Here is a 19831-nt window from a genome sequence, read left to right on the forward strand (position 1 = left end):
TGGAGGGAAAAAGGGGTCAGTAAAAACAGGGGACAGAATTTAAAAGGTCAACTCATAGAGGTAAATTGTGACCAATCAGATCTTTTGACATGGACCAATCACATCAGCTGTCATGTTCAAGTCAAATTAGCAAAAATGTTTAAGAATTGAGATGCTTGTTTGAATGCAGCCATCGTGATAAGAGTCTGCTATTCATCAAAATGTAGTATACAGTACATAGTCACTTTGGGTCAACGCTTATGAAAGACAGAAAATAAAAACAACACTGAAACATGACAATAGTATGTGGCTGACGTCCAGCTGTATGTACTGGTTTATAGCCAGTCCTTCAGCTCCGGCCAGCCAGTCTGTCCTGCTCCGCTCAGCTAAAAGTGATTTCCCTGTTCATGTTCCTGGCCCAGTGTTTGACTACGCATTCATTCAGTAACAACTCTGCCAGGGCTATAGGTCAACATGACCTTAGGGGGTCGGGGAGCTGCAGGAGGTCAAACGGATTTGATGAGACAGAGGACAGTATGAGGAGAACGATAATTTACTACAATAAAATCCAGAGGTTGCAGTAGGATCCATTTTTTACCTAACCAGGTTGTCTATCTTGTCACCTCATAGGTACCAAAATGTCTCAGGGATGAGAAGCTAAAGGGAAATTAATAGCTCAAAGGAAATATGGAACTAAAAGGAATAAGAAGTTGTCCAGTATATTCCACCACAGTGACGTTACTTACCGTGATAACCTTTTTTTTCTAAGGGTGTGAGTCAAAAACAGTCGTGATTGGAAAACTCCAAAGGGTGGGGGTTTAATTGGCAGCGCATTCTCCTTCATGATCTAGTGACTCCTTGTGACAGAAGCCTGCAACTGAGTGAGGTCAAAGTTGAACGGGGATTCCTCCACCGTGTCAACTGTCTGAGTTAAGCGAGCAGTAAGGCAGGGCATATTCTCGAGGACAGATGTCCAGATTTTCAACTCTCCTGAGCCCGTTTAGAACTGTGATAAGACAAAGTCGGAACTACCAATTACATGGCAGGAAATTGGAAAATTGGAAAGGAAATATGTGAAATATAACAGACCACACCTATTTACACACCACATCTGACCAGGACAAGCTTTCAATAATTATATCGCAATAAGATTGTATTTTTATAAGCCTGTCCTTGCTTGTTTACCTCACTTAAATAAATCAAATCCTTTAAACAGATTATAGAGTTTGAGGACATCCATAAATATAAAAAAATATCTAAAATGTATTTATTAAAAAGTTATTGTACTCACTCCCAGAACTCTGTGACTGGTGAAGTGAAGTTAGTAATGTTAGCAGCCAGCATCAGGGTTTTGTTTTTGCGGATGGTGTCTTCCACACAGCGGTCTGTGTTCCAGGAGTTCTTACAGCGAGCCCAGGGCAGCTCCGGCTGGAAGCACTGGAACAGGTAGTACAGCCCCCATGCCAGGATCACAATATAGTAGATGTTGAGGAGAGACACGATCACAATGGAAGCATAGCCGATACCTTGAGGAGGGAACCACAAACAGGTAGATGAATGTTCATCCCACACATTGCATGACATAGGCATTCTCACACACCCATACTATTTAAATGAATACAATTTTAAATTTGAGTGTGCTTGTTTTGTATGTAGAATAAGCTTTTTTATGTTAAACATGTTAACATCCGTATTGAAACAAACAGCTAGAAGTGATTTCGTTCAACTCTGAATTAATATCACCTTCCATCCCTCTCTCTCTCAATCCCTCCCTTTCTCTGTCCATCCCCTCGTCTTCTCTCTCTCCATCCTTCCCTTTCTCTCCCTTCACCTCTCCTACTCTCTTTCTCTCTGTCCCTCTCTTCTTTCGGTCCTTTACCCTTGATGAAGATTAAATGGGCCCGCCTCCAGGGTTGATAATTAACAGCTTGCTGTGCTGATCTAGTCTGATCTCCATTGAATGGATAATACATGTAGAGAGCTCTAGAGCTATGCTTGGCTGATTCCCAAACAGACCTCCTATTCTATTCATTATACTGAAGACCAGTACATAGTCCAATATGTAAATAGGGTGACATTTGGGACATATCCTAGGTATGTCTACAGAGGTTGTCAGCCTTATGCCATCTACCCTGACACCTTGTACCATCTACACTGACACACAGACACCTTGTACCATCTACACTGACACACAGACAACTTGTACCATCTACACTGACACACAGACAACTTGTACCATCTACTCTGACACACAGACAACTTGTACCATCTACACTGACACACAGACAACTTGAACCATCTACAATGCCACACAGACAACTTGTACCATCTACACTGACACACAGACACCTTGTACCATCTACACTGACACACAGGCACCTTGTACCATCTACACTGACACACAGGCACCTTGTACCATCTACACTGACACACAGGCACCTTGTACCATCTACACTGACACACAGGCACCTTGTACCATCTACACTGACACACAGGCACCTTGTACCATCTACACTGACACACAGACACCTTGTACCATCTACACTGACACACAGACACCTTGTACCATCTACTCTGACACACAGACAACTTGTACCATCTACCCTGACTCACAGACACCTTGTACAATCTACCCTGACACACAGACAACTTGTACCATCTACCCTGACACACAGACAACTTGTACCATCTACCCTGACTCACAGACACCTTGTACCATCTACCCTGACACACAGACAACTTGTACCATCTACCCTGACACACAGACAACTTGTACCATCTACAATGCCACACAGACACCTTGTACCATCTACACTGATACACAGACACCTTGTACCATCTACACTGACACACAGGCACATTGTACCATCTACACTGACACACAGGCACCTTGTACCATCTACACTGACACACAGGCACCTTGTACCATCTACACTGACACACAGGCACCTTGTACCATCTACACTGACATACAGACACATTGTACCATCTACACTAATTCATAGACAACCTAAAAGCAGTAACTTATTTTCTGTTTATGTCTTTCTATGAGTCTTAGTCTGGTATTCTGTCTGTCATTCTGTTTCCAGACTTTATTGCTAGGCATCTCCCTAATGTTTTCCTCTGCTGCTGCTATAGCAACCTAGAATCCAGCACAAGGCACAGCTGAGACTCAAGGGCTTTGTCTGTGTTAGTTTGTGTTTTTGTGTAGATCACTAAATATTCAGCGTTGGCTTTGTAAGTATGGAAGGAAGGAAGAATGACCACATGTGCAGAATGACACATTGCAAAAAAAATTGCAGAGAAGCAAGACAATGTGGTTTCAGCTGCAAAAGTAAAACCAGTGGCCCAAGACATAACTGTGTAGAACAGTGTCCTATCTACTGTAGGCCATGAGTCACTACTGTAGTGCAGGAGTCACTACTGTAGTGAAGGAGTCACTCCCCCTCAACTCTCTGTACACAGCATCAATAGTTTTGTGAAGCATATCAGTTGGCAGTTAGTTGTCTGTTAGGAGAGGAGGGCGGTCTAAAGACAACAGGATGCATCTGCAGCACTGGCTGCCTAGCAACCAGGCAGTATCAACGAAATAAGGCTGTAGGAACTCAAAGTAATAACTAATACACAAAACAACAACTAATACACAAAACGACTACTAAAATAAAAACTAATATACTAAACTGGAAGTGTGTAATGGCATGGCATGAATCAGAAATGCCCATTAATTGTGGATTATTCCTTAAAGCCATTTGTACATCGCAACTTTTGACTGCTGCTAAAGATTAAATTTTATTTCACCAATAATGCTTTTCTCTTCTAATTAATGTTGCCCAGTTTTGGTCATTGAAAAGTTATTACTTTTTATTGATGGAACATTATTTAATGTTTGGAACCTAATTTTTGAGACAGGAACAATAGCGGCTAATGAGTATCTAAAGAAAATAAAAATGTTGGTAACCTTAAATAACAACAGATACATGAAATAATACATATAGTCAATAACTATGACTCACCAGTAAAGATGGGACAAAGCTTTTCCCAGCAGGTGATTCCACCCTCAGATGTGTACTGACCAAGGGCCACCTCCAGGAAAAACACAGGGAGACCTCCGCCAAAGAGGAAGATGAAGTACGGGATGAGAAATGCACCTGAAGGAGTGAATTGTAATGTTCAATAAAAACAAATATGGACAAAACAAATGTACTATTTATACCAATCTATCTACAATAAATCAGTGATCTTTGGAGTGATGCAAAAATATGTAAAAAATATTTATATAAATTACTACAAAATATAGTTCCAGAAAAAATTAAGAGACAACTGAACCTTTTTCTTTCCTTTCCAAAACAGTCGAAAAGGAAGGTTTTGAGTGAGGAACAGAGAGTTGAAATTAAGAGACCACTGCAAATTTAACGCTTCTGTTCCTCACTCAAAACTTTCCTTTTCAAGTTTTTTGGAAAGGAAAAAAACTGTGGTCTCTAAATTTTGCAGTGGTCTCTTAATTTTTTCCAGAGCTGTATATATTTTTTTGGAATATACAAACCAGATTCCAAAAAAGTTGGGACACTGTACAATTATGAATAAAAACAGAATGCAATGATGTGGAAGTTTCAAATTTCAATATTTTATTCAGAATACAACATAGATGACATGTATCACTTCAAGGGAAAAATACGTTGATTTTAAATTGCATGGCATCAACACATCACAGAAAAGTTGGGACAAGGCCATGTTTACCACTGTGTGGCATCCCCTCTTCTTTTTATAACAGACTGCAAACGTCTGGGGACTGAGGACACAAGTTGCTCAAGTTTATGAATAGGAATGTTGTCCCAATCTTGTCTAATACAGGCTTCTAGTTGCTCAACTGTCTTAGGTATTCTTTGTCGCACCTTCCTCTTTATGATGCGCCAAATGTTTTCCATGGGTGAAAGATCTGGACTGCAGGCTGGCCATTTCAGTACCCGGATCCTTCTTCTACGCAGCCATGATATTGTAATTGATGCAGTATGTGGTCTGGCATTGTCATGTTGGAAAATGCAAGGTCTTCCCTGAAAGAGACGACGTCTGGATGGGAGCATATGTTGTTCTAGAACTTGGATATAACTGTCAGCATTGATGGTGCCTTTCCAGATGTGTAGGCTGCCCATGCCACACGCACTCATGCAACCCCATACCATCAGAGATGCAGGCTTCTGAACTGAACGCTGATAACAACTTGGGTTGTCCTTGTCTTCTTTAGTCCGGATGACAGTTTTCCAAAATGAACTTCAAATTTTGATTCGTCTGACCACAGAACACTTTTCCAGTTTGCTACAGTGCATTTTAAATGATCCTTGGCCCAGAGAAAACGCCTGCACTTCTGGATCCTGTTTAGATACGGCTTCTTTTTTGACCTATAGAGTTTTAGCCAGCAACGGCGAATGGCACGGTGGATTGTGTTCACCAACAATGTTTTCTGGAAGTATTCCTGAGCCCATGTTGTGATTTCCATTACAGTATCATTCCTGTATGAGATGCAGTGCCGTCTGAGGGCCCGAAGATCACGGGCATCCAGTATGGTTTTCTGGCCTTGACCCTTAAACACAGAGATTGTTCCAGATTCTCTGAATCTTTGGATGATATTATGCACTGTAGATGATGATAACTTCAAACTCTTTGCAGTTTTTCTCTGAGAAACTCCTTTCTGATATTGCTCCACTGTTTTTCGCAGCAGCATTGGGGGAATTGGTGATCCTCTGCCCATCTTGACTTCTGAGAGACACTGCCACTCTGAGAGGCTCTTTTTATACCCAATCCTGTTGCCAATTGACATAATAAGTTGCAAATTGGTCCTCCAGCTGGTCCTTATCTGTACATTTAACTTTTCCGGCCTCTTATTGCTACATGTCCCAACTTTTTTGGAATGTGTAGCTCTCATGAAATCCAAAATGAGTCAATATTTGGCATGACATTACAAAATGTCTCACTTTCAACATTCAATATGTTATCTATATTCTATTGTGAATTAAATATAAGTTTGAGATTTGTAAATTATTCCATTCCTTTTTTACTCACAATTTGTACAGTGTCCCAACTTTTTTGGAATCGGGTTTGTATTAATGCTTAGTCTACTGTTTTTATGCAGAGTCCACTATTCTTATTGTTTTTATTTCTTTTGTTCAAAATTGCTTCACTAACAGACCAGAACAAATTCCTAGTTTTTAGTGAAATTGACTTGGCAATAAAACTCTGATTCTGATTCTCTGTAACAACAGCTAATCTGACAACACACTTGAAGTTATATTGAGCTTTGATTGGTCAATATAGACCAAACATTGCAGAGTATTTGCATAAAGTGAAGCACTCTGCAACTTTGGTCCTGTTCTCTTCACCCTCCCACAACATGTGTCAGTAGACAATGTTGCGGCGCGCTACGCTTCATCAACACATGAGATCCAAGGTGATGAAGACGTTACTGCATCAAGGAAGCAAACCTAGGAACTACTGGTCAACTGGAATGTCTTTTTAACTGTAGAGATGCCATGCCTCCTTCAGAAACAAAGTTGTTTTGACATGGAATCAAGTATTTTGGTTTACATCAACACAAGTGAATCTCAAATGTGTGAAAAACATATGTAATGGCCAGAAAACAGACACATTTTGCAAGAGGCCAGTGAGGAATATTCAGGTTCTTTCCAACTTTTCTCAACATATTTCCATGGCATTTCCAAAGTTGTAGCCAGGTTCCATTGAAGTTGAGGGGTGCATTATGAGGAATCAGTCAGGGTCTGTTTTACTGTGACACTCTGGAAACTGTCCAGGAGACAAACTCACCTCCGCCGTTCTTGTAGCAGAGGTAAGGGAAGCGCCAGACGTTTCCTAACCCCACAAAGCCACCTGCGACAGACAGGATGAAGTCAAGCTTTGAGTTCCACTTCTCCCTCTGTACAGGCTTCCCTTCAGCCTCATCCTCAGGACGAGTGCCTGGGCTCTTCCCTGGGGAAGGCTTCAGTGTGTCCTTGTGGAAGTCTTTCAGACACTGGAGTTTCTCCTTCTGTGCCATGCTGCAGGAGGGAAGGGGATGTAGGATTGGGATATGGGGGGGAGTGAGAGGGAGATGTGGGGAAGAAGATGGGAGAGATGGAGGGAGGATTAGTCAGAGTTGAATAGATTGTCAACAAATCCAGTTTCCCCGCTACCTAACAATTAGGGAGCCAGAACCTTCCATAAGTATGGCCAGAATAGGGTCTACATTTTAAGAATGTCACCCAGGTCTGAACACATGCATATTACAACAATGAAGAGGAAGTGATTTTGTTCCAAAATAAGAAAGAAATGTTATATACAAGCTACCAATATACTGTAGAAATGTTATATACAAGCTACCAATATGCGGGAGAAATGTTATATACAAGCTACCAATATATTGATTAGCCAAGTGTGTGTTTTTCAATGGGTGCCTGCATTTATTTTTGCGTGTCAGTAATACTTTTTCTTATTTTGAAAAAGTTAAAGAAAATGACTTACAGTTAGTTGTTTTTAAAAGGTACTGCTGTGTCAATCTGCATACAACCCCTCAGCCTAAACAAACAACTGATATCACTGAGATGTAGCACACGCCAAGTAATGCCTGGACGGATCACACTACTGAGATGTAGCACACGCCAAGTAATGCCTGGACGGATCACACTACTGAGATGTAGCACACGCCAAGTAATGCCTGGACGGATCACACTACTGAGATGTAGCACACGCCAAGTAATGCCTGGACGGATCACACTACTGAGATGTAGCACACGCCAAGTAATGCCTGGACGGATCACACTACTGAGATGTAGCACACGCCAAGTAATGCCTGGACGGATCACACTACTGAGATGTAGCACACGCCAAGTAATGCCTGGACGGATCACACTACTGAGATGTAGCACACGCCAAGTAATGCCTGGACGGATCACACTACTGAGATGTAGCACACGCCAAGTAATGCCTGGACGGATCACACTACTGAGATGTAGCACACGCCAAGTAATGCCTGGACGGATCACACTACTGAGATGTAGCACACGCCAAGTAATGGCTGGAAAGATAACACTAATAATCACACTACGACGACTCGGGTCCTACGACAGCTCAGGCCCTTCAACAGCTTGTGCTGTCCATAAGCATCACTCCTTTCCCGAATTACATCCTACTCCCTGCCAAGTGTAGGAGGGCCCATGTGGTCCTTAACAAAGGAAATGCACCATGTCAGGATTAGAATGTGTGCGTGCCTCACTGGGTTCAGGATATCACTGGACTAGTACCTCACTGGGCCTGGTACCTCACTGGGCCTGGTACCTCACTGGGCCTGGTACATTTCATAACCCAAAGTAAAAAAGAAATGTTCCCAGCAACTTGTTTTGGTATGTTGGGTGCCAGCAAGCTCAATCATTGTTAATCATTGTTTTTGAATGTGTTCTGGTTCCTGTAGGTGCTGGTACTTCCTGATTGAGTGAGCAATGTGATAACAAGCAGAACAGCTTAGAAAGATGAGTTTCAGATGACACATCTCAATCTTTGACTCTTCCTAGTCTGCAGGGAGTTGCTGATACGAGGCAAGACCATAACTGAGAAGGCGACATTGAAGAAAAAACCCCACAACTTGTTGCATTTTTTCTTTCATATGCCAGGAAGAAGACATTTCTAAACTAAATGCAATGCATGATCTATTCAACAGCCCACAGCACCCTACATTCGCTTACTATTTGCATGAATAAAATGTAATGTACATTTGCATTGTGTTTTAGCTGTTTGAGTGATATTCTTTATTAGTAACTTTTGGCAACATATTAAAGTAAGGAAAAGGAGGCATCGGGATGGAGTAAGCAAAGGGAGGCACTGGGATGTATTGAAGTAAGCAAAAGAAGGCACTGGGAGTCCGGCTGACTTGCACATGTATTTTATACAACAACAACAAATAGATTAAAAATAAAAAACAGACCATTATAATTACTGCTGAAGTGCTAACGTTAAAGCCAGACTCAGTTTGTTGAAAAAACTGACATAGCTGATTTAGAACTGACAGGGAGTTTGTATTTAAGTAAATATATTTGATTGGCAGACAGGTACAGTATCTCACAAAAGTGAGGACACCCCTCACATTTTTGCAAATATTTTAGCATATTTCAAAATATGCAAATATTTTAGCATTTTAGCAAATGTACACTGTTATACAAGTTGTACACTCACTACCTTACATTGTAGCAAAGTTTCATTTCTTCAGTGTAGTCACAAACAGATATAATCAAATATTTGCACAAATGTGAGGGGTACTCACTTTTGTGCGATACTGCGTGTAGGACACAACTGCACTAATACAGTTAAGCAAAGTTTAAGGTTAAAGTTTAAACTGTCTTGCCAAATGCCACAGCAATGAGAGTGACAACAGGACTTAGTAAGATAGCTCTGATCAGGTTATAAGTAACTGCTAAAGATGACTGTTAGACCTTTGACCATTAAGATGACTGTTAGACCTTGGACCATTAAGATGACTGTTAGACCTTGGACCATTAAGATGACTGTTAGACCTTGGAACATTAAGATGACTGTTAGACCTTGGACATTGGACCAAGTGCAACAGTGAAACGTGACCACCATTCAGTCTTTAATTATTTTGATTCCATAGAAACAGTAAGTCAGGCTAGCTTCAGCTTCTAATAATCAAACCCTCAATAACTTAAATCACACCGAGTTCGTCCAGAGCTACATTTGGGATCCTTGACTAAACACTGGACTACAGAAGCTAGCAAAGACCCTCCTGTCCACTTGCCAAAGCATTCATTTAATAAGCTTAACAACGTCAACAATAAAAAAGGGACTCATTCTAGGAGAGACATCTGTTGTGTTACATCTGATTCAGAGATTACATACCTTATGTGTCTATTACCAAAAGCTTTCTGTGTTCTTTGCGCAAAGATGTGACTATCAGATTTTGATCGGTGATGACCCATTAGCTGATCACTAGCTGTTTATGGATTCTGATCGGTGATGACCAATTAGCTGATCATGGATTTTGTTTACACAGCCAGCCCAATTCTGATCCTTTTTGTTTTTAGCAATCAGGTAAATAGTTTTACATCAGATATTTTTCTGAGCTGATTAGCTATAGTATATTAGTGAAAATATGTTTGTTTTTTTCCCCTACCTGTCTTTCACTCTCTCTTTTTATCTCACATGCTCAGTGTCTCTAAAGCAGGAATCAACAACTGAAACAATAACACAAATATTTCCCCGCCCCAGTTTCTGGGATGAGGATGGAGAAATCTAATCACTCTGAAATGCATAGACAGTTGGATGCAAGAACTAGTGAAAGATGATATAAACATTCTATTTTAACTGTGTTTAGAGGCTGTTTATACACATATATCTTTGGACTTGTGCACTAGAGGCATCTCCAGATAGACCCTTTTACTGTACATCACAGAGGACTTGGTCAACCCAGACCTTCCAAGGCAAGTGAGACCTGGGGGTCAAAAAGGGAGAGAACAAAGCAGAGTCTTAGGGACTTTACATAATGGACCTATTTTAAGATGCACTGGGCCCTCAACTGCCTTCACACTCACTGTGAAACAACATTTTAATATAAGCGGTAGAATGTATTTGTCTGTGAGAGAATTGCATTTCCTTGTTGTAAGAAAGACCACAATATCAAGATTCATCTATTTATCATCTTTCTATCAATACTAAAAAACTATATCACTACTGGCAAAACAACACATAACTGCGACAAAACATCACTCCATTCACCTTTAGATTAGACAGCAGCCTCAATCAACCAATTAGTTGGTTTGTTGGTTGACTGAACTCACCTGGCATCCATTCAATCATTCATAATAATCTAGTTGACTGATAAAACACCCAAAATAGTATCCCAGTCCCTGGCTTTTCACAGTACTAAACAAACACAGTGGATGATTTTAATTCCACATAGCCTTGGCAGCAGTGCAAAATGTGCCTTTAACTGAATACAGTTAAAATTTCTGAAACTATAAAGGAATTAAAATGTGCCAAAGTTGGAAATGAGTAAGTAGGTTACTGGTTCAGGAATATAGTTCATGATTTACTGGATGAGTGATGTCACTGCTATGAAACGGGTTCAGGAATATAGTTCATGATTTACTGGATGAGTGATAAAACTGCTATGAAACTGATTCAGGAATATAGTTCATGATTTACTGGATGAGTGATGTCACTGCTATGAAACGGGTTCAGGAATATAGTTCATGATTTACTGGATGAGTGATAAAACTGCTATGAAACTGATTCAGGAATATAGTTCATGATTTACTGGATGAGTGATGTCACTGCTATGAAACGGGTTCAGGAATATAGTTCATGATTTACTGGATGAGTGATGTCACTGCTATGAAACAGGTTCAGGAATATAGTTCATGATTTACTGGATGAGTGATATAACTGCTATGAAACTGGTTCAGGAATATAGTTCATGATTTACTGGATGAGTGATATAACTGCTATGAAACTGGTTCAGGAATATAGTTCATGATTTACTGGATGAGTGATGTCACTGCTATGAAACTGTTTGTGGAATATAGTTCATGATTTACTGGATGAGTGATGTCACTGCTATGAAACTGGTTGAGGAATATAGTTCATGATTTACTGGATGAGTGATATAACTGCTATGAAACTGGTTCAGAAATATAGTTCATGATTTACTGGATGAGTGATGTCACTGCTATGAAACTGGTTCAGGAATATAGTTCATGATTTACTGGATGAGTGATGTCACTGCTATGAAACTGGTTGAGGAATATAGTTCATGATTTACTGGATGAGTGATGTCACTGCAATGAAACTGGTTGAGGAATATAGTTCATGATTTACTGGATGAGTGATGTCACTGCAATGAAACTGGTTGAGGAATATAGTTCATGATTTACTGGATGAGTGATGTCACTGCAATGAAACTGGTTCAGGAATATAGTTCATAATTTACTGGATGAGTGATATAACTGCTATGAAACTGGTTGAGGAATATAGTTCATGATTTACTGGATGAGTGATGTCACTGCTATGAAACTGGTTGAGGAATATAGTTCATGATTTACTGGATGAGTGATGTCACTGCTATGAAACTGGTTGAGGAATATAGTTCATGATTTACTGGATGAGTGATGTCACTGCTATGAAACTGGTTGAGGAATATAGTTCATGATTTACTGGATGAGTGATATAACTGCTATGAAACTGGTTCAGGAATATAGTTCATGATTTACTGGATGAGTGATGTCACTGCTATGAAACTGGTTCAGGAATATAGTTCATGATTTACTGGATGAGTGATGTCACTGCTATGAAACTGGTTGAGGAATATAGTTCATGATTTACTGGATGAGTGATGTCACTGCAATGAAACTGGTTCAGGAATATAGTTAATGATTTACTGGATGAGTGATATAACTGCTATGAAACTGGTTCAGGAATATAGTTCATGATTTACTGGATGAGTGATGTCACTGCTATGAAACTGGTTCAGGAATATAGTTCATGATTTACTGGATGAGTGATATCACTGCTATGAAACAGAACAGCAGAAACCTAGATATGGACTGTGTCAATAAATATGGATTACTTCATATATATAACCAGGTTGTTTGTTTATGACGCTAGAGGATCATCTGATGGAACCTAGTTAGCCTTTAACACTTGCTGTTGAAGGGAGGGAGGGTTTTCTAATTGTTTATACAAAGTTTAATAAGATCTAGCCAACAATTGAATAATTTAAAGTAATTATACTTTGTGCTTGTTTTAACTCATTCAGACTAAGTTTAGTCAATGACTGGGGAAAATGTTTGAGGTATTTGTGAGGCCAGTTGAAAGCAGTCCCACAACATGACCATCCTTTAACCCAGTTTGATTTTAGGCATGGTACATGTTTCTCTGAACATTTCATGTGGTTGTTTTTGAACACTGGAAGGCCCTACTGCTGAATCTGACACAAGCCTGATTAAACTTATCAGACACCCAACTAAACAAGAAAATATTTAAAATTGGAATTACTAAACTGTGATCAAATATTTACGTTGACATTTTAAGTGATTTAAGAAACATGCCTGGTTGTTGATTCGTTTTGACACATTTGTTCCACATAATTGTTGACCATCACTTGGTTTCACATATCACGTCGGTCCATGACAAGAGGTAGGTAATACAATCTAACTGGACGATTTTGGATCTGTTGTTGAGGGTTTTGTTTGTCAATATTTTGTTATAATATACCACTTGAATATCAACACGGCACACTGCATGCTTGCATCTGTAGTGTTTCCCATGTTGGGATTGGTTTTTATACCACACAGATCCTTGGCATGATGACAATGGTATGTTAAAAGAGAAAGACGGTTCAGTTCATTAACTGTGAAATCCAGTTCTAAATCCAGGATCATATTAATTACCTGCGCCAAAAACAGCATGAAAAAGGTGAAAAGGAGAATGCTGATACCCATCTGAACCATGGTCAAGTCCTATGGAGATGCTGTAAGCTAAAGTGCAGCTCCAATGGCAGCAATCAAATGACCTTTCCAGCCCAGCACACATCTCCCATATCATACTGTTGAATAGCAGGAATGCTGCCCAGTGCTCTACTCGTAAGTTTCATCCCAGCATGCTTTGCGGCTGTCCTTTTCAGTTTTGGAAATGCCAATATATACAATGTTGAGTATGAGATCTGGGAAAGAGACTCTTCTGCTTCATGTGGCCTGGTGTATTTTATCTATACGCAAGCCTCTTCGGTCCTGCAGTCTTGTTAAAGATTCTTAAGTGCACCAAACAGTAAAGTACTATCTGGTTAAGTGTCGATGTCTTTTTTCCCCCTGCAGACAGTACAAGCCACTACAGTGTCCTGTATATTTGACCATGGTTGCTAAACATGACCATGGTTACCAAAGTATATACCCACTTGAGTAAATACTGTTGTTTGGTATTCACGATCAACACTTAAATCCTTCAATAGGGCGTAGCACAGTACTGTTACACTCAATACCATTCCTATCTTTCAGGAACATTTATACTGGCCACTGCTAGCTTGAATTGTACACAATGACACTTACATAAGTTCTGGGCATTCTCAGGACAACTGAGATTTGGGGGAATATACCTATTTAAGGAGGAGTTAGTTATTTGTTTTCTAATTGTGATGATATTTTCATCAAAGAATTCAATGTATTCATTACTGCTCAAGTGAAGACCCACTTCACATGTTGAGAATAGCTTTTTTGTTAACTTTGCCACTGTGCGAAAGAGAAATCTTGATTATTTCTGTTCACCTCAATCAGGTTGGAGAAATAAGCTGATCGAGCAGATGTGAGTGATTTTCAGTATTGTAGTGTACTGTCTATCCAGGCTAGTCTAATTACTTCCAACTTGGTGGAGCGCCATTTTGTACCAGGGAGTTTCTTGTTGCGTATTTCTTTTGTTTTTAGTGGTGCAACCGTATCTATAGTGGGTGTTTTGTAAAAGCACTTTGTGACAACTGCTGATGTCAAAAGGGCATTATAAATAAAGGTGATTGATTGACTGACTGACCTAAGGAGTTGGCAGCAGAGCAAACAGCCTAGTACTACTCACCAGGTCCACCTGTACCCTCTAAACGTTCAGCGCACTGCATGGCCCTGACTGGCACCCAGGTCATTGCACCATATAGTCATCTATACAGATATAAACATACATGAGTGAGAGAGTGAGAGAGAGAGAGAAGCTCTAGTAGGGAAGAGGTGAGGAGGGCTGCTAATTTTGTCCTCTAATCCAAACATTAGCAACCTAAGCATGCCTGAGATTTCCATCCCTCCCACGAGTCCATGTTAACCTGCCATGATCCCTATTAGAGGTTTCAAAAAAACTCTGATTAATTTAAGGAGAGGAATGAAGGATGATTTCAAGGTATTTCTACAAGGCTCCTAGCTCTCCCACCAGTGCCCCATTTAGTCAGAATGTTTAGGGGAGAGCTAGCTAGATCCCAGTCTCAACACGCACATGTTCAATATTTTGGGGGAGATAATACAATCTTTACCTTAAGTACGTAAGGTGGTAAAATTAGGTTTACAGAGTTTCACGTATCAATGTGTAACAACTGGAACTAGGTTAGTTAAAAATAAATAATCACCTCATCATTTTACGCTTTTTTGCTGGATGCGTACAGTTAGCGGAGCCGGCCAAAAGGAGCGAATGTCTCTTACTGAATGAGTGAGTGAATGAGAGAGTGAATGAGTGAGTGAATGAGTAGCAGTGAGCGTAAAAGAGGAGGGGTTTCCACGATTCTCTCATCTTTTCACTTGAAAGTCAATTATCATCACCTATATTGTTAGTTATTGTATCAATGTGATTGACAAATGAAAGAAATTAAAATTAAATAGCTTTGGCAGTGTAAAGTTCATCTTCTGTCTCGCTAGCAATTGCTCAATTCTTACTATTCCAATTAGTAAGTTAGCAGATACTAGTAAGCCTATTACTGGCTAATAAGATGTTAAAACGGCCAGTGGCAAAAGCCATACAGTTCATAGATGCTATTTGTGGTTGAGGTAAACATTAATCAGTTTAAACAATGCACAATGACAAAATATACTGACAGCCAGCATACATACAGCTTTGTGGCGTAGTGGTTAAAGCAAGCAAGTTTATTTATATAGCACAATTCATACATAGAAGCAATTCAATGTGTTTCACAGTGAAAATAAAAATATAGAAATGCAGAGAGCCTCTCACATGGGAGATCCAGTGAGGGCAACAACATCCATCCCTTCTAATCACGGACCGGCTGAATTAGGCTTGCCTGGTTCCTTTTTTTTTGTTTCCTAACCCTAACCCATTGAAATGTTGACAAATACATGAAATTCAATAACTATGCACGTGCATCAAGAGGAAAGTTATTTCTAACATGAAATGGGACATTCGGTCATAAGGGTCGGCATGTTTGCTTTTGCCTGCGCGATACAGATAGGGTGACAGTTGGCAGAACCTAGTAAATTAGCAATAGACATTCCAAGTCTTTTCTGTGAGCGTTCTCGTGTGGATCCGTTTACCCGACTACAAACGACTCATGGCTCGCATATGGCTCTTCTTTCCAAATATTGAACAATAACTAGAGATCCACGAGGTTAACCACCAACACTCCAGGTAACAATTAGGTGCTTGTATAAATATGTGTGACTGCAGTGCAGATTCCTCGTCTTTAGTTCATTATTTTGTAACTGTAAATAATAGTTTTGGGCAACAGCAAAAAAGAAGAGATGTCAATCAGGGAGCCAAATGTGCCGGTCAAGTACACCTATCGGACCTATCGGACCCCCCCCGTCTCAGTTTCCAAGGTGTTACGCTGCTATATTATTGTGCTGGGGGACATGAGGGATGTACTACTAACTTTTCTCAGTTTCCTCCAATTTTAAATTTTAGAAGGAGATGAGGTCCTGGTCCACACCTGCGGATTACCTGGTTTGGGGGGACCGTTGCTGTTCCTGTCCTTGTCCACCTGGTCATACTTCTGACCTAGTCTAAAATCAAATATACTCTGGATTTAGCCAAGAGAAATGTATTTATTATTCCAATTGGACTCTTAATATTTCACCCGGCACAGCCAGAAGAGGACTGGTCACCCCTCTGAGCCTGGGTCCTCTCTAGGTTTCTTCCTAATATTCGACCTTCTTAGGGAGTTTTTCCTAGCCACTGAAATTCAACACTACTGTTGTTTGCTCCTTGGGGTTTAAGGCCGGGTGTCTCTGTAAAGCACTTTGTGACAACTGCTGTGGTAAAAAGCGCTTTATAAATAAATTTTGATTGATTGATTGATTGATTGACCTATCGCTAGGCAGCCATAGCAAAGGCCACTTTTTACAAGCATTAGATAGGCTATGCATCTTCTTAAAAACCCGCCCAAAGGCCTATATTGTAAGAAGCTGTGCAAGTCACAATAACAACCGTCTAAGGCAAGGGGGTCAGATGTGTATATTTTAATTAACTGTTGGAATTAATTCCCTATCAATGACGCGTGCACTTAGTTTAGGCTCCGAAATAAAACGGAATCGTTTTTGCACAGCAGCAGTTTCAATAGTTGTTATAGCCACAAAAAGAAGCAGCAGTATTTAAGCATAACAACCAGTCAAATTGAGAGAGGTGGCAACACTCCCTGAAATAACATCCGTAGTACAGGATTTAAGATCTACTATCCTTTGTGTGTTTGCCATGTTCCCGATAATTACACTAGAGCATTTTCTCGCATTGCGATTCGCAATAACTAAAGCCTACATCAGGCTGGTGTCATAAAACGGAGAATTGGGTTGATTTTGGAGGGATCATAGTCTCATATTGCCTACTACAATACACATCCGAGACGTGTCTTCAGTTTCTTTGCTGGGCGTACTGGAAAAGGTAGATTCGAACGCCTTAAATGATGTAGGAAAGGAAACAGAAAGTGACCTCGTTTTTCTAGTAGGATTGCATGAATACAAAGCAAGACATCCAAGCCCTTTAGTAAGCACAGGGGCAATGATGGGTGGTCTCTGAATCATAACCTTTTTCTCAAATATTCATCACATCATAGTTGTTGCCATCGTTACCCAAAATTAACCCGTAACGCATGTAGGCTATGGCATAATAGTTTGATCGCAAAAAGACACCCTCTATCGATCATAGTCATCAATGACAACATAATAAGATCGTTCTCTTTGTGTTCAGTTCAGCCACACACCGCCTAAATTATGGATGTCTGCCGGTACGGCTATCAAAGATCAACGCTTCTTATAGAGATGTTTTTCGTTTGAAAGGATGGAAATGTAGGCTTTTGAGCTTGACACACATAACAGGTAGTGGTTTAAATGAATATAATGTATCCACACAAATGAAATGAACGTGTGGTGTTTATCAAGGCGGTCTATTATCCCAGTGTTTCTGCCTAGACTCTGTGGTCTACGGAGGAAATAATATACATTACGAACACGTTCTGTAACAACAACCATGATGGAAAATCAAAAAAATGCCAAATGACTGTAATATAAGCAAGCCGACTATGTGTGGCGCACGGCACAGTCAATGTAGTCTGGTTATTCAAAGCATCTTCAGTCATAGACTGTCACTGTTTCTTTCTGTAGTCTGTTAACTAGTCAGTCATTAACTGCCCGTGTTAACGAAAACAGAAATCATTCCGAGCCCCAAGAAACCCAAACATCAGCAGTGACATATAACCGTCAAGTGAATCCATTTGTGAATCATAGATGTATCAAGTTTTAAGGTTAACGCAAAAAAGGGGTTTGAGAAATCTAGACTTCACCTCTTTTTCTTATATTAGGATATTTGTACGACAACGAGATCTAAAGACAAAACAAACCCTGTGGAAATGTGTCATACTCATTGTTATGAATAAAGTAGCAGCATTTTTTCTCAATGAGACCGTCTTTAAACACGCAATAATTAATGCTGAAATTATACTCCTAAGGATAAACAAACTATTAAACCACAATGTGTCACAGGTAACTACTAGAGATGATAATATTCCCAGTCGGAAATATATATTATTATGAATCTTACAGTAACCTGTGTATCTAATCATTCGCAGACAGTTGATGTAGTGTAGATAGGTGAGATGACGATCCGTTAACCAACCTGTATCTGCTTGAATTCCTTTTATTCCTTTAGAATTGAGCTGTCCCTTCAGTGTAGAGCGTCGGGCGAGTGATGAATAGTGAGAATTACGTCGGTAATGTGTATTTATAAGGTTTTGTTTCTGACCTCTGTCTTTTAAAATGGGTGACCCGTGCGTGGAAAAACACCGGCCAACCTCCCTCTTCAACAGGAGATCGTCGTCTTAAAGAGGCAGACCAGGTTCGAGTCCAATCAGCTCGGCGCTCTGTACTTGCAGCTGCATAATTTCTGTTGCTGAGAGCGGAGCTGCTGTATTCAATGCACACGCGCACAGAGAGCGTAAAGTTGAATAGGATGGAAAAGCACAACGCACAATAGTCACTTTGCTAATAAGAATTCAACTGATTCACTTTTTGATGTGCCTATTTTTCCTTAAGCAATTCGAATATCAATCGCTTTCTCTTCTAACATAGCCTACTTTTGCAGTCAGATTTGGCGCGCAAAATATGTAGCATTGTATGTTTCTTTACATCTTCCTTCTCCTGCAAACATCTTGAACATAATTTGTTTTGACATTTCAGTGCTGGACCACCATATGATGCAGTGTTCCAGGCAGCTATCCACCCTAGGGAACTGCTGTTTCCATAACCAAACTGCACATAGATTGACATACATGCTTGAATAGAATACCTATTGAGATCCCTTATGTTAAGTACATCTGGAGATTGATGAGGTGAGAGAGAGACTGGGGCATTCATACAAGTCTATATGTACAGTTTTAGTAGGGTTGGGACATTGGCCTAGTTTGTCTGCACAGCTTGTAAATGTAAATAAAAAACAACACAGGTCATCAATCTTTTAATATTTAATGGTTATTTTAAGGTTGAATAATCAGTAGGTTGTGTGATCAGTACTCAGTGTATGGGGGAACAGAGGAGGAGGGGCTTATTCAGGATATTGTAGATCCTTTAAGGTCATTGTGAGTTATCTGTTTGCTGTCAGATAAGGGCAGTATAATGACTACATACGTTCCAGAAATATATCCTCTGCAAGCATATATGAGGACTTCATGTGTTGTAGGAGGTCAATGGAAGGGAGCTTTTCAGAATACTTTTTCTTGGGTTATTTGAAGATTGTATTGTATATTCTGCATGTTATGAGACAATCAATCAGATTTATTTATAAAAGCCTTTTTACATCAGCAGTTGTCACAAAGTTCTTGTACAAAACACCCTAA

The 19831-nt window shown here is 40.0% G+C and overlaps 1 protein-coding gene across 5 annotated transcripts in view; it reads right to left on the minus strand.

Moving 5' to 3' along the window:
* slc6a6b (solute carrier family 6 member 6b) overlaps positions 1-18862 on the minus strand; it is a 39771-nt gene extending 20909 nt beyond the window's left edge. For 2 of the 5 annotated variants that reach the window (XR_004574698.1, XM_010865652.5), the window contains exons 1-4: positions 18616-18859; positions 6796-7025; positions 3993-4127; positions 1271-1505 (exon numbers count right to left, since the gene is read on the minus strand). Coding sequence is in view for 3 of the 5 variants with exons in the window: in XM_010865652.5 (XP_010863954.3) it covers positions 1271-1505; positions 3993-4127; positions 6796-7024 (599 nt within the window). In the remaining 2 variants the exon portion in view is untranslated. Of the gene's footprint in view, positions 1-1270; positions 1506-3992; positions 4128-6795; positions 7026-14592; positions 14673-18615 lie in introns of all 5 variants that reach the window. The other 3 variants (XR_004574699.1, XM_029114275.2, XM_029114274.2) reach the window with 3 other exon arrangements.
* Positions 18863-19831: the final 969 nt, after the last annotated feature.

The sequence above is a fragment of the Esox lucius genome, chromosome 17 (assembly GCF_011004845.1).
Source record: "Esox lucius isolate fEsoLuc1 chromosome 17, fEsoLuc1.pri, whole genome shotgun sequence".
Classification (NCBI taxonomy): domain Eukaryota; kingdom Metazoa; phylum Chordata; class Actinopteri; order Esociformes; family Esocidae; genus Esox; species Esox lucius.